Here is a 15,766-nt window from a genome sequence, read left to right on the forward strand (position 1 = left end):
TCCATCATGCTTCATCCTCACAAGTAATTCCATTCTCTGATCCCTTGCAGGATCAGACTTGCTACAGACAAAACTAACCCAGCACCTCATGAGTGTTTGTGCAAAACCACCAGGATCATGGTATATTGTGAACTGCATCAAAAACATTTCCATATAATTAGAAATTGTATAACATGTTCATTTTTTACATTTTATACCTTTTATACAAATCCAAGCAGCTCATATAAAAACAATAAAAATACAACATTCAATACAGTTTTATAAAAATCAGATAAAACCAAAATGCAAATGAAAATTTGCAGTTTATGAAAATATACAAGTTGTATATCACACACCGATAAAGTGAGCAGTACAGACGTTTCCCCACTTATGCAAGGGTTACGTTTCCAGGTACCGCACGTATACGTGAAATCACATATAGTGGGGAATACCATCTAAAAAGCCTTCTAAATCTCTGGAAAACTTTGCAAAATCCTTTAAAAAACCAGAAGCACTTACCAGACTGGCATGAATTGTGGCAATGGTGGCTCTTAGTCTTCTTCATCACTGGAGGATGACGTGGAAACAACAAGAGCAGAGAGACTGGTACCCCGAAGAGGTTGGCTGTGTGTCAGATTCACTTGCTGTTGCTGGTATCTTTTTGGGTCATTTTAGGGCCATTTGCAGTTTAAATTGATTTCTTTCCCAGCGTCACACGTATACACAGTCATGTGCAAGTTGAATGTGCGTAAGTGGGGAGGAGACACCTGTATACAAAGCAAAAATATTAGAAAGTTAAGAGCCAGAGTTGATGAAAGCTTGCATAAACTTTTAAGATGCATTTAAAGGTCATTACTATCTCTACCCGTACAAAGATTACCATAATAAAGGACAAAAGTGGTAAGGACCTAACAGAAGCAGAAGACATCAAGAAGAGGTGGCAAGAATACACAGAGGAATTATACCAGAAAGATATGGAGGTCTCGTATACCCCAGGTAGTGTGGTTGCTGACCTTGAGCCAGACATCCTGGAGAGTGAAGTCAAATGGGCCTTAGAAAGCACTGCTAATAACAAGGCCAGTGGAAGTGATGATATTCCAGCTGAACTATTTAAAATTTTAAAATATGATGTTGTTAAGGTGCTACACTCAATATGCCAGCAAGTTTGGAAAACTCAGCAGTGGCCAGAGGATTGGAGAAGATCAGTCTACATCCCAATCCCAAAGAAGGGCAATGCCAAAGAATGTTCCAACTGCCGCACAATTGCGCTCATTTCACACGCTAGCAAGGTTATGCTTAAAATTCTACAAGGCAGGCTTAGGCAGTATGTGGATCGAGAACTCCCAGAAGTGCAAGCTGGATTTCGAAGGGGCAGAGGAACCAGAGACCAAATAGCAAACATGCGCTGGATTATGGAGAAAGCTAGAGAGTTCCAGAAAAACATCTACTTCTGCTTCATTGACTATGCGAAAGCCTTTGACTGTGTCGACCACAGCAAACTATGGCAAGTTCTTAAAGAAATGAGAGTGCCTGATCACCTCATCTGTCTCCTGAGAAATCTCTATGTGGGACAAGAAGCTACAGTTAGAACTGGATATGGAACAACTGATTGGTTCAAAATTGGGAAAGGAGTAGAATCATAGAATCATACAGTTGGAAGAGACCACAAGGGCCATCCAGTCCAACCCCCTGCCAAGCAGGAAACACCATCAAAGCATTCTTGACATATGCCTGTCAAGCCTCTGCTTAAATACCTCCAAAGAAGGAGACTCCACCACACTCTTTGGTAGCAAATTTCACTGCCAAACAGCTCTTACTGTCAGGAAGTTCTTCCTAATGTTTAGGTGGAATCGTCTTTCTTGTAGTTTGAAATTGCTCCATGTCCACTTCTCTGGAGCAGCAGAAAACAACCTTTCTCCCTCCTCTATATGACATGTTGTTGTTGTTGTTTAGTCGTTTAGTCGTGTCCGACTCTTCGTGACCCCATGGACCATAGCACGCCAGGCACTCCTGTCTTGCACTGCCTCCCGCAGTTTGGTCAAACTCATGTTGGTAGCTTCGAGAACACTGTCCAACCATCTCGTCCTCTGTCGTCCCCTTCTCCTAGTGCCCTCAATCTTTCCCAACATCAGGGTCTTTTCCAAGGATTCTTCTCTTCTCATGAAGAGCCTCAGCTTCATGATCTGTCCTTCCAGTGAGCCTATATGACATCCTTTTATATATTTGGGTTATATATCCTTTATATCCTTTTATATATAACCTTCTCTTCTCCAGGCTAAACATACCCAGCTCCCTAAGCCGTTCCTCATAAGGCATCGTTTCCAGGCCTTTGACCATTTTGGTCGCCCTCTTCTGGGGCAGTATCCTTCTTGAAGTGTGGTGCCCAGAACTGGACACAGTACGACAAGGTTGTATATTGTCTCCCTGCTCATTTAACTTATATGCAGAATTCATCATGTGAAAGGCTGGACTAGATGAATCTCACGCCGGAATTAAGATTGGAGGAAGAAATATCAACAACCTCAGATATGCAGATGACACAACCTTGATGGCAGAAAGTGAAGAGGAATTAAAGAACCTTTTAATGAGGGTGAAAGAGGAGAGCGCAAAATATGGTCTGAAGCTCAACATCAAAAAAACCAAGATCATGGCCACTGGTCCCATCACCTCCTGGCAAATAGAAGGGGAAGAAATGGAGGCAGTGAGAGATTTTACTTTCTTGGGCTCCTTGATCACTGCAGATGGTGACAGCAGTCACGAAATGAAAAGACGCCTGCTTCTTGGGAGAAAAGCAATGACAAACCTAGACAGCATCTTAAAACAACAGAGACATCACCTTGCCGACAAAGGTCTGTATAGTTAAAGCTATGGTTTTCCCAGTAGTGATGTATGGAAGTGAGAGCAGGACCATAAAGAAGGCTGATCGCTGAAGAATTCATGCTTTTGAATTCTGGTGCTGGAGGAGACTCTTGAGAGTCCCATGGACTGCAAGAAGATCAAACCTATCCATTCTTAAGGAAATCAGCCCTGAGTGCTCACTGGAAGGACAGATCCTGAAGCTGAGGCTCCAAAACTTTGGCCACCTCATGAGAAGAGAAGGCAAAGATTGAGGGCACTAGGAGAAGGGGACGACAGAGGATGAGATGGTTGGACAGTGTTCTTGAAGCTACAAACGTGAGTTTGACCAAACTGCAGGAGGCAGTGGAAGACAGGAGTGCCTGGCGTGCTATGGTCCATGGGGTCATGAAGAGTCGGACACGACTAAACAACTAAACAACAACTATCTCTACCACACTAATACCTGACAGAGAACATTCCAAAGGATGGGTACTATCACCAAGAAAGCCTGCTTACAAATTGTCACACACATTTTATTCTATAACCATTGGAGATGGAACACTTGTTTTCAGTCCTCAAATAATCTAGATCTATTGCATATATATTTTGCCCCTGAAAAGTGCTTTTTGAGAAACTGGTGATGAAATAATAATATTGAATATTCAATACATTCTTCTGTTATGTATGCATGTATTAACGAGTGTCTTAGCATGTGCAGAGTTTATACAGTGGAACCTCAGTTTATGAACACCTCGGTTTATGAATTTTCGGTTTATGAACGCCGCGGACTCATCTGGAACGGATTAATTCACTTTCCATTACTTTCAATGGGAAAGTTCGCTTCAGTTTATGAACGCTTTAGTTTATGAACAGACTTCCGGAACCAATTACACCCATGTTTCAGTTTATGAACGCTTCAGTTTAAGTACTTCGCGGACCCGTCTGGAACGGATTAATCCACTTTCCATTACTTTCAATGGAAAAGTTTGCTTCAGTTTATGAACAGTTACTCCGCGGACCGTCTGGAACGGATTAATCCACTTTCCATTACTTCCAATGGGAAAGTTTGCTTCAGTTTATGAACGCTTAAGAAGGATGTTCTTCTCATTACAGGGGATTGGAATGCTAAAGTAGGGAATCAAGAGATAAAAGGAACAACTGGCAAGTTTGGCCTTGGAGTTCAAAATGAAGCAGGGCAAAGGCTAATAGAGTTCTGTCAAGAGAACAAGCTGGTCATCACAAACACTCTCTTCCAACAACACAAGAGACGACTGTACACATGGATATCACCAAATGGGCAGCATCGAAATCAGATTGATTATATTCTCTGCAGCCAAAGATGGAGAAGCTCTATACAGTCAGCAAGAACAAGACCTGGAGCTGACTGTAACTCAGATCATCAGCTTCTTATAGCAAAATTCCAGCTTAAACTGAAGAAAGTAGGAAAAACCACTGGGCCAGTAAGATACAATCTGAATCAAATCCCTTATGAATACACAGTGGAAGTGAGGAACAGGTTTAAGGATTTAGATTTGGTGGACAGAGTGCCTGAAGAACTATGGATGGAGGCTCGTAACATTATACAGGAGGCAGCAACGAAAACCATCCCAAGGAAAAGGAAATGCAAGAAAGCAAAATGGCTATCCAATGAGGCCTTACAAATAGCGGAGGAGAGGAGGCAAGCAAAATGCAAGGGAGATAGGGAAAGATACAGGAAACTGAATGCAGATTTCCAAAAAACAGCAAGGAGAGACAAGAGGGTCTTCTTAAATGAGCAATGCAAAGAAATAGAGGAAAACAATAGAATGGGGAAAACCAGAGATCTGTTCAAGAAAATTGGAGATATGAAAGGAACATTTCGTACAAAGATTACCATAATCAAGGACAAAAGTGGTAAGGACCTAACAGAAGCAGAAGACATCAAGAAGAGGTGGCAAGAATACACAGAGGAATTATACCAGAAAGATATGGAGGTCTCGTACACCCCAGGTAGTGTGGTTGCTGACCTTGAGCCAGACATCTTGGAGAGTGAAGTCAAATGGGCCTTAGAAAGCACTGCTAATAACAAGGCCAGTGGAAGTGATGATATTCCAGCTGAACTATTTAAAATTTTAAAAGATGATGCTGTTAAGGTGCTACACCCAATATGCCAGCAAGTTTGGAAAACTCAGCAATGGCCAGAGGATTGGAGAAGATCAGTCTACATCCCAATCCCAAAGAAGGGCAGTGCCAAAGAATGCTCCAACTACCGCACAATTGCGCTCATTTCACACGCTAGCAAGGTTATGCTTAAAATTCTACAAGGCAGACTTAGGCAGTATGTGGATCGAGAACTCCCAGAAGTGCAAGCTGGATTTCGAAAGGGCAGAGGAACCAGAGACCAAATAGCAAACATGCGCTGGATTATGGAGAAAGCTAGAGAGTTCCAGAAAAACGTCTACTTCTGCTTCATTGACTATGCAAAAGCCTTTGACTGTGTCGACCACAGCAAACTATGGCAAGTTCTTAAAGAAATGGGAGTGCCTGATCACCTCATCTGTCTCCTGAGAAATCTCTATGTGGGACAAGAAGCTACAGTTAGAACTGGATATGGAACAACTGATTGGTTCAAAATTGGGAAAGGAGTACGACAAGGTTGTATATTGTCTCCCTGCTTATTTAACTTATATGCAGAATTCATCATGCGAAAGGCTGGACTAGATGAATCCCAAGCCGGAATTAAGATTGCCGGAAGAAATATCAACAACCTCAGATATGCAGATGACACAACCTTGATGGCAGAAAGCGAGGAGGAATTAAAGAACCTTTTAATGAGGGTGAAAGAGGAGAGCGCAAAATATGGTCTGAAGCTCAACATCAAAAAAACCAAGATCATGGCCACTGGTCCCATCACCTCCTGGCAAATAGAAGGGGAAGAAATGGAGGCAGTGAGAGATTTTACTTTCTTGAGCTCCTTGATCACTGCAGATGGTGACAGCAGTCACGAAATTAAAAGACGCCTGCTTCTTGGGAGAAAAGCAATGACAAACCTAGACAGCATCTTAAAAAGCAGAGACATCACCTTGCCGACAAAGGTCCGTATAGTTAAAGCTATGGTTTTCCCAGTAGTGATGTATGGAAGTGAGAGCTGGACCATCAAGAAGGCTGATCGCCGAAGAATTGATGCTTTTGAATTATGGTGCTGGAGGAGACTCTTGAGAGTCCCATGGACTGCAAGAAGATCAAACCTATCCATTCTTAAGGAAATCAGCCCTGAGTGCTCCCTGGAAGGACAGATCGTGAAGCTGAGGCTCCAATACTTTGGCCACCTCATGAGAAGAGAAGAATCCTTGGAAAAGACCCTGATGTTGGGAAAGATTGAGGGCACTAGGAGAAGGGGACGACAGAGGACAAGATGGTTGGACAGTGTTCTCGAAGCTACGAACATGAGTGTGACCAAACTGCGGGAGGCAGTGCAAGACAGGAGTGCCTGGCGTGCTATGGTCCATGGGGTCACGAAGAGTCGGACACGACTAAACGACTAAACAACAACATGAACGCTTCAGTTTATGAACAGACTTCCAGAACCAATTGTGTTCATAAACCGAGGTACCACTGTAGTGACATGGAAGCATATTGAGGGCAGCGGTGTCAATATGTGTTCTAATTTCAAAGGTAATTATTCTCCCCACATACGAATGCAACCTGAAGAGTCACCTTGTAAAAAAGATGAAATTATCAGTAGAGTTTGTCAGAGAAGCCCCCAAATTTATGACATTTTATAAATTCTCAAGGTTTGTTTTCTCCCCCCTCTTTCTGATATAAAAATGTAGTTTCAGTGCTGAGGTAAGACTGCAGAGTAGCACCAGTGAGAGGATGTACTGAAGCCTGGTAGGGAAACAGTTTATAAATAAATATAATAAATAGCTTGCCGGCTGCACCAGATATGTTTTTTAATTGCCGGGCCCATAATGCAACACTTTCTCCATCACCTTATGCATGTTTGCTTCAGAGAAAGTCCTAATGAATAAACCCCGCTGCATAGGATGTAGGCCTCGGCAAGGAGAGGCGTGTTGCCTGTTGGTTTTCCACTCTACATAGGATCGGGATGTGAGGATGTGAGGGAAAGGAGGAGAAACTAGAAGAACACTCTGTGACAGCATCAGAGGACTCTGTGTGGGAGCCCAAGATGGCAAGCGGGAGGCAGGAAGAGATAACAGAACGCAGGGCAGAAACATGCAAAGGCAACTGTGTCAGCTGCAGCTAATGAGGGCGCAGAAGGGGAGAGAGGGCGGCAGTGAGATCAGGCGCAACCCCCCCCCCCCTGCAGCTGCGGCTGCTGCGCGCCAAGCCTTTAATTGCTCTCTGACTCAGGCCGCGCATCATAAACGGTGCCACAATGGAACCAGCTGGCTTCTTCCCTGCTGAATAATTTACCCTTTCGACGGCAGCAATTAATTAGCTGTAATGAGAGAGAGAAGCAGGTCCAGGGAAAAGCTATTAAGAGCAGCAAGGTACTTTGGGCAGCCCGGTGGGGGGATCTGGGCTGAGAGCAGGCGGCACACGCCTGTGGCTCCTCAGGCGGCTCCTGGCTGCCAAAGGCCATCCCCAGGGGAAGCGAAACTCATCCAAAGCGGTCGGTGCCATGGAGGAGGACCGCAGACCTGTGGCCCAGGAGCACCCTTGGGCAAACGGCGGCGCAAAGCCGATCTCTTTGCTTATGCGCAGTGTCATTTGGAGCTGCGGCGGTGGCTTTGGGGCTCATCCTCCCATCTTCTCAGCATCGAAGAACCCAAGTTCTGCAGGGCGAACCAGAGCCAGGTGGTCCTGCAGGATGAGCCCGAGACCTTCGCTGCCTGAGGCGCAACAGCAAAAGAGCTCCTTTCCCGACCGAGGCTGCCCATTATGGTGGCAGAAAACCCCGCGAGTGCATCTCCTTGGAAATAAAACCACAGTAACCATGCATTCTTAAGCTCAAGGTGATGGAGTCTCCTTTATTGGAGGGTTTTCAGCAAAGGTTGGGTGCCCACCTGGCAGGGATGGTTTTGCTGCCATCCCTGCATGGCAGGAGGTTGGACTAGATGAACCTCGGGGGTCCGTTCAGTGGAATAACTAACCATTTGCACCTTTCCCTGCCTCGTGAAAGGTCAGCCGCCACTTTGCTTGACTTTGCTGCAGGGCTGCTGACCTTGGTAACTTGCCTGGTGCTGCAGAGTTCAAGGGCTGCAATTCTGGAGACAATAAATGCAGTGGGAATATGGAGAAGAGAAGCTGGGAGCTACTCTGGGGCGACCAGCTCCCTCAAACGGAGAGCGGCATTCCCCAAGAGTCGCCAAGAGTCTTTCGCCAGTTCTTCCCTCACATGTAACTTCTCAGTCTTCCCTCAGCAATTTCTCAAAATGGTGCCTGTCACCGAAATTTGGGTTGGAACTTATCAGCTGTTTGTTGAAAAAGAAACAATGAATTGGCTTTAAAAACCTTTTACTGGAAAATGTTGATTCGGCTATCTAACCATTCAGAAACTCTGAAGCAAGATGGAAAGAAGCCGCTGGGTGCCTTTATCACCTGGGGCACTTAAGTCGTCTCTGCCCAGCGGCCATTTTGCTTTTGGTCCGACTCGCCAGCTTTGCTCGAGTTTCTCCCGCTGCGGATGCGATCGGCCCTCACGCTCTTCAGTGCTGCAGCTTAGGAAGGAAAGGATTTCCTTTCCAACGTCTTAGGACGGTGCTCTTGGGAGTCAAAGAGTGAGGCATTACATTACATTTCGCAAAAAGATAAACTGGGAGCATTAAGGGTGCCAATCCGTGTGGGAACCCTTTGCTAAAGTCGCCCTGGGTGTAAATACCGGTCACTCACTGACTCATCGTTGCTCAACTGAGCTACGGTATGGAGAAATTGCTCGGAGAAGTTTTGTTGGAAATGACAAGCTAACAAATGCTTTTTTAAAAAAAGAAAATAGCTCATGATAACTCGGGGAGAGACGGGGTCTTCGTGAGGATGGCCCCCCTTGCCTTTCTCCCGCCATCTAGTTTTTCCTCACGAGAAATCGCGGGGGGGGAGGGGCGCTGAGGCGAGGGAGGAGACGAAAGGCGGGAAACTTGGCTGCACAAGACAAGCGGGCGCTTGCGCAGTGGGCAGCGCGACTTCTCCTGGTCGCGGAATCCTCGTGGCCGCCGCCGCTGCGCGCGCGCCCCGCTGGGGTCTCTTCCGTGTGCGCGCGCGCGAGTCCCCGCCCCCCTCCCGAGCGCGCCTGAGCCCAGCCGCGCGCCTCAGTGACAGCCGCCTCCGCCCTCGCCCTGCTGCTGCTGCTGCTTGTGGTTCTTCTTCCCGAGGGCGGCCGACCCGGCGCCGCGGCCTGTGAGGCGCTTCCAGGGAGGCGGGCGATGCGGCCGAGCGGCCCGCCGTGAGGGAGGAGCGGCCCTGGCGCAGCGCCATGCGGCGGGGCCCGGAGCGGCCTGGCGGGAGCCTGAGCAGCGCGGTCTTGGGCGGCACTCAGAACCCCGGCAGCGGAGGAGGCGAGGGCGGCGGAGGCGGAGGCGAAGGCGGCCCGAGCGGCGAGAGCAGGTCCGGCCCGCGCTGAGAGCCGCTGCCTAGGGAGAAGGGCCGCGGCCATGGCCTCCTCGTCGTCGCCGCCGTCGGGCTCGTCGGCGCACCAGCAGCTCCTCCAGCAGCAGCAGCAGCCTCAGCCTCAGCGGCGCCGGCGGAGCACCGAGGTGAGCTGCGACTCGAGCGGCAGCGGCAGCGTCACGGTGAGGATCTGCGCCCGGAGCCCCCCGGGGGCCCAGCCGGCCAAGGCCAGCATCTCTTCCTCCAGCGGCAGCAGCTCGGGAGACGCAGTGGCGGCGGCAGCGGTCAGGAGGGCCCAGGCGGCGGCGGCCGGAGGAAGAGGCGGCCGGGGCAAGAAGAAGAGGGACAAGGGCGGCGGCGGCGGCGGCGGGTTCGGCCTGGGCTTGGGCCTGGGCCTGGGCCTGGGCTCCCGGCGCCGCTCGACGCGGCTCCCGCAGCTGTTCGAGCGCGCCTCGGCGCAGTGGTGGAACCCCACGTTCGACTCGAGCAACCTGGAGGAGGCCTGCCGGGAGCGCTGCTTCCCGCAGACGCGGCGCCGCTTCCGCTACGCGCTCTCGTACCTGGGCGCGGCGGGGCTGCTGTGGGGCGGCTACTTCGCGCTGCGGCTGGGCCCCCCCGGCGGAGGGCGGCGGCAGCAGGCCCCCTTCGTGGCGCCCGCGCTGGCCTTCCTGGCCGCCTGCCTCGCCTTCTTCGCCTTCACCTTCACGCGCGCCTACGGGCGCCACCCGGCGCGCACCTCGCTGGCCCTCGTGCTGCTCGTCTTCGCCATCACGCTGGCGCCGCAGCTGCAGGCGCTGGGACCCCCGGCGGCGGCGGAGGGCCGGGACGACTGGGGGGGTCCCGTCGGGCCCTCGCCGCCGTCGGGGCCCTGCCTGTCGCAGGTGGGCAGCTTCTCCATGTGCATCGAGGTGCTGCTGCTGCTCTACACCGTCATGCACCTGCCCCTCTACCTGAGCTTCTTGCTGGGCCTCTCCTACTCGGTCCTCTTCGAGACCTTCGGCTACTACTTCCGCGAGGAGAGCTGCTTCTCGCCCTTCGGGGAGCGCCTCCTGGCCTGGGACCTGCTCAGCAAGGCCCTGCTGCACGTGTGCATCCACGCCACCGGCATCCACCTCTTCATCATGTCCGAAGTCCGGTCCAGAAGCACCTTCCTGAAAGTGGGGCAATCCATCATGCACGGCAAAGACCTGGAGGTGGAAAAGGCCCTCAAGGAGAGGATGATCCATTCGGTCATGCCCAGGATTATTGCCGACGACCTGATGAAGCAGGGGGACGACGAAAGCGAGAACTCCGTGAAGCGCCACTCCACCTCCAGCCCCAAAAACAAAAAGAAAAAGCCTTCTATACAGAAGAACCCCATCATATTCCGTCCTTTTAAAATGCAGCAGATAGAACAAGTCAGTATTTTGTTTGCAGATATTGTGGGCTTCACAAAAATGAGTGCCAACAAATCTGCGCATGCCCTGGTGGGACTCTTGAACGATCTCTTTGGTCGCTTTGACCGCCTGTGCGAGGACACAAAATGTGAGAAGATAAGCACTTTGGGGGACTGTTACTACTGTGTGGCAGGGTGCCCTGAGCCCCGAGAGGACCATGCTTATTGCTGCATCGAGATGGGGCTGGGCATGATTAAAGCCATTGAGCAGTTTTGTCAGGAGAAGAAAGAGATGGTGAACATGAGGGTTGGTGTTCACACTGGGACGGTCCTGTGTGGCATTCTGGGGATGAGAAGGTTCAAGTTCGATGTGTGGTCCAATGATGTCAACTTGGCCAACCTTATGGAGCAACTGGGCGTGGCAGGAAAGGTCCATATTTCAGAAGCGACTGCAAAATACTTAGATGACCGCTATGAAATGGAGGATGGAAAGGTGACTGAGCGTGTTGGTCAGAGTGTGGTTGTAGACCAGCTTAAAGGTATATATATATACGTGTGTGTGTGTGTGTCTAAAATGAACTGGTATACTTCAGTACTTTCCTCCCATAGCTTCTTATGTTTGTTGTGCTGACATGTCTGGACACATCAAGTACAACATCTGAGATTCAGAGAATTAGTTTTGAGGTTCTCCTTGATGATTCTTCGAGGGATGAAAGATAAGATATTTGAGGTCATATGCTTGGCGGGTGCAATGCTTTCTGATTTTAGAACTGATTATTTTAAAGGGCAGTTTTAATAAATGTTGAATTTTAATCGTCTGCCAGATATTTTATAGTTAATATACTTTCATATAGTCTGTACTTTGGGTGGTTGGGTTTGAAGTGATTCATAGGCTTCTAGAAAAAAAATATGACGTTCAGGGGGAAAAACTTTGTCTTCGTGCTGAGGAGCAGACTGCAGGCACCTCGTATGAAGGCAGATTTGCTTTTTTGTTTCTCCAGAAAAATACCACTGTTTGGTGAGTTGTAATGGTTAGAACTTGAGTTATAAAGTACTAACCTATTTTGTTGAAGCTACAAATAGATTTGAGGCACCCTGTTACAAATCTGTTCTTTAGAGAACTTGTGGCAGTTTGACAAGTACTTTAGGGAAAAGGCATATATTTTAATGAATTTCAAATAGAAGTCAGAACTCAGAATATATCTGAAAACAGTCAAATAAGTGTTTTGTTTCAGGTACTTTGTACTGTATTTATGAGTCTGGAGAACAGATGAAAGAGAGCTGAATGTGATCCAAAATGAAGTATTTGATACTGTTTTAATTAATACAGTGGACACTCGGGTTGCGAACGTGATCCATGCGGGAGACACGTTCGCAACCCACAGCGTTTGCAACCCACGTCTGCGCACGCGCGGGTTGCACTTCAGCGCTTCTGCACATGCGCAAAGCATAATTTAGTGGTTCTGCGCATGCATGCATGCCGAAAGCCAGAAGTAACCTGTTCGGGTACTTCCAGGTTCGGTGCAGAGCGCAACCTGAAGTAGCTGTAATCCAAGGTATGACAGTAGTCAGTTTTAGAAACCGTAGGCAAGAGCAGAGTGCACTGGAACAGATGGGGCATGGAGCATAAAATGACATAAAATATGCAAAGCTAAAACTTCCTCAAGACAAGCTTGAAAAATGTCTCCATCTTTCCTCCTCTTGAGTTTTCTTAGCATGGTGAAATTTAAAAGGCAGAAAGTCGAAATATAGTAATGGACTCAGCCTGCCTTCCTTGACAGCAGATGGAGGGTACCTGTAATTCTTATCTGTATAAATTGTTTTGAATTTCAAACTGTCATTTGACCTCAGCCAAGTCAGCTGCTGTTAGGCCAACCTGATTTTTGAAGAAAGCCTGTGCTGTTTACTCTGTGGCTCCCTGAAGTGTACAAGATATGCTGCACCCTAGGACAACTAATTTATATTGGTTTATTATATACGTATCTATTTCTTTATAGCATTTATAGTCTGTGTTTTCAGTACAGAATACTCCTAGGTCAGTAGTTGCAAATACAATATTAACAATTTAATAGTGAAATCTGATTTTATTTTGTTTTGTTTTTTTAAGAAAAGGGGTTTCTGGCTCTTCCATATGTGGTAGAAAGCCTTTGATGGGAATGACTACCACAAAGCGCCTACTTGCTGTTCTAGCAGTACTGTACACTTAAGCATTTAACAAAGATAAGACGACATAATTAGAAGATTTTCTTATGTCTAGCCTGCAGAGGAGCACTGTGCTGTGTAAAGAGAAGCCTTTGTTTTCTGCAGCAACACACTTAACACTGAATGGCTGTTTAACTTGCATAGACTGGATAAATTCAGTTAAAAACTTGATTTTATGGATAGTTCTAAACTGGGTTAAGCTTTGTATAGTGTTATATTGAAAATATAATAAACATATGCAGGTAATTAATGTGGTTATGTCACTCTCATGGCTTTTGTTTAGATTCAGCTCAGTTAGAGGGATTAAAATATGCAGGAATGAGCTTTGAATACTGTTAGTATTCTAGATATACTAGATGCAGGAGTCTTTGCTTCTGCAGTTAACTATTGTAGGTTCCCTTCTGGAAAATGAATTCAACAGGACTTCTGTTTAAGATGTGCATAGGGTTGCAGCCTTGGAAATGTTGAAGAAATCTTACCTTGAGTGGTGGGTCAGCTTTGTGTCCTGAAGGACTTCTATGTGTACACAAACCATTCTGCTTACTGCTGAATGTTTTTGACACCATGTTTGCTGTAGGAAGATAATCTACAGGCCATTAGGCTGTACCTCCTTGCTAAACTGGTGGGTGGGTGGGGGGGGGGGAGAGTCTTGCTAGCATTCAGCTACTCGAGAAAAGTCTTACTATTATTCAGATGCTGCAGTGCAGTAGTCCTTGGTGCAGGATTCCCACTCTTCATAACATGTAAAGTGTGTGTGTGTTTGTGTGTGTGTGGGTTTTTTTTAAAAGCAAACATTCACACTTGCCAATGAAATCAAGTGCTACTGCGTGGGACAGAAATGCCTACAGTATTCAAAAATTGTAAAATACTGCAGCCCTGTATTGTATAAGCCTATTCTTGCCTTTCTTTTTATTGTGAGGCATTAGGAAGGCAGGAAAAGGGAAACAAAAGTCTGTTAAGAGCAGTTTATGAAATGTCTTTTTGTTGCCAGAGGATGGGCCTGACTGTTCCCAAGAGCAGCAGTGAGCCATGGGAATAGCTGGCTCGCTGGCAGCAGTAGCTGGCTGCTGTGGTTTGCCTAGTCATAGTGGAGTGCACATTGGAGAGAGGGGTTCTACAAACAAGTGGGGGGATAGTAGTGGAAGAATGGTTTCAGCTTTCCTAACTGTAATTTTCCTGTAGGTTTGAAAACATACCTGATTTCTGGTTTGAAAGTGAAGGAGCCCCACTGCAGCTGCTCACAGATGCTGCTTCCAGGTCTAGAAGCAGGAGACAGAAGCAAGTTACAGGGAACCTCATCAGCAGAGAATGTTGGCAACTTAGCAAAAGGTTTCAGACAGTTGGAAAAAAACAAGGTTTGTCAAATGTATTCTTCAAACTTCTAAGGGTTATTAATCAGAAACTTGTTTGAGAAGCTTTCATTGGGGACATTAAATAGCCACTTGGGTGGTTGGAGTAGAACTTGGAACATGCATCACTGAATCCTTGAAGAAGGAGAAATAGAAAGATTTCCTTCTTCATTTTATTGCTTATGAAGCCCTAAAATGAGAGGGGAACCATACTGTGTGATAATAGCTAAAGCGGAAGGTTGGCTGTGAGAGACCCAGTTCAAATTCCCATTCTGCCATGAAGCTCCCCAGGTGGACAAGTCTCCATATCTCAGTGCAACCTACCTCACAGCAGCAGTGTTAGTGAAGAAATGCTGCTTTGAGTTCCTCGGAGCAGGTGGCAAATGGAACAAGGGGTTGGCAGGGAACTCTTGTTCTCGGGTTCTTAAGATCCCCAAATGTATGTGGGAAGAGACACTTCTTATCTGTGCACAAATTGGTGTGCTCTTCCAAGCATTTGTTCCTAGTGCAATATTTGTTCCAGCAAACCAGTCACTTTTCAGGGTTGCTTTTCTGTTATCTACATGTGAAAAATAACTGATTGAAATTTGTGTGTGTGTGTTGCTTACAAAGTAAAGCAGGTGACAGAGCAGAAACCTTTTGGTTTTGTTTTAACATAAAAGCATTCTTTAGCTTAAATGCTGTGATGGTAGAGGAAACAAGATTCCATTGATTCTAATACCTACATTAATCATACCACTTAAACTTTCTCATAAAATTGTCAATAATTGTATCAAAAGCTTTAAAAAGGAGTAACGAACAAAGAAGGGAGGACTCTGCCTCAAGGAGCTTGTAGGGAGGGAATAGGAAGGAGGAGGAGATGTCTGTTTCATTAAGCCAAAGCACATGTAAACTGAACTGAAGCACTGTGTAAGGAGTAAACTATATATTATTAATAATTTGCAATATATATTAACATTTTTAATATAAAAAATACTGTATACTGGAGATTGGGTTCCCTACCCTGGCACCCTTTGGAGAGAAAGGGTGGGATATAAGTTTTTTTATTTGTTAACTAAAAACAATGGTGTGTTGGCAGGAACTGATGGGAGCTGTATTAAAAACATCTGGGGTGCACCTTGCTGGTTAAGGGTGTTCCAGAGCCATTTCGAGTGCAGCCAGTAGCCCTGAGAGGCTTAGGTACAAATTCCATATTCTTTGCTCTATAGATACTTGGTTCATCTTTGCCTATATGAGCCTTCACAGGGTGGTGGGAGGGATGAATAAATGAGATGTAAGGTTGTTATCTGCCTTGAGTTGGTAGGATGTAGATAGGATGGACATGTCGTCAATATCAACTGATGCATTTGTAGTTTTTAATTCATAGCAAGTCTGTTAAATATTTTACTCATCCCTTTAGGCTATGGTTCTTTATGTGATTGTGTGTTTTCAGTAAAAAAGAATATGATTATTTTTATCTGCAATTGCAGATGAAATG

General features: G+C 46.7%; 1 protein-coding gene across 2 annotated transcripts in view; it reads left to right on the forward strand.

Moving 5' to 3' along the window:
* Window positions 1–9,060: 9,060 nt before the first annotated feature.
* The window catches only part of ADCY9 (adenylate cyclase 9), a 30,230-nt gene continuing 23,524 nt past the window's right edge, over window positions 9,061–15,766 (forward strand). For both annotated transcript variants that reach the window (XM_035131579.2, XM_060282641.1), the window contains exons 1-2: window positions 9,061–11,277; window positions 14,123–14,295. In XM_035131579.2, the coding sequence (XP_034987470.2) occupies window positions 9,408–11,277; window positions 14,123–14,295 (2,043 nt within the window). In that variant the 5' untranslated portion in view covers window positions 9,061–9,407. The remainder of the gene's footprint in view (window positions 11,278–14,122; window positions 14,296–15,766) is intronic.

The sequence above is a fragment of the Zootoca vivipara genome, chromosome 14, assembly GCF_963506605.1.
Source record: "Zootoca vivipara chromosome 14, rZooViv1.1, whole genome shotgun sequence".
Taxonomy (NCBI): Eukaryota; Metazoa; Chordata; class Lepidosauria; order Squamata; family Lacertidae; genus Zootoca; species Zootoca vivipara.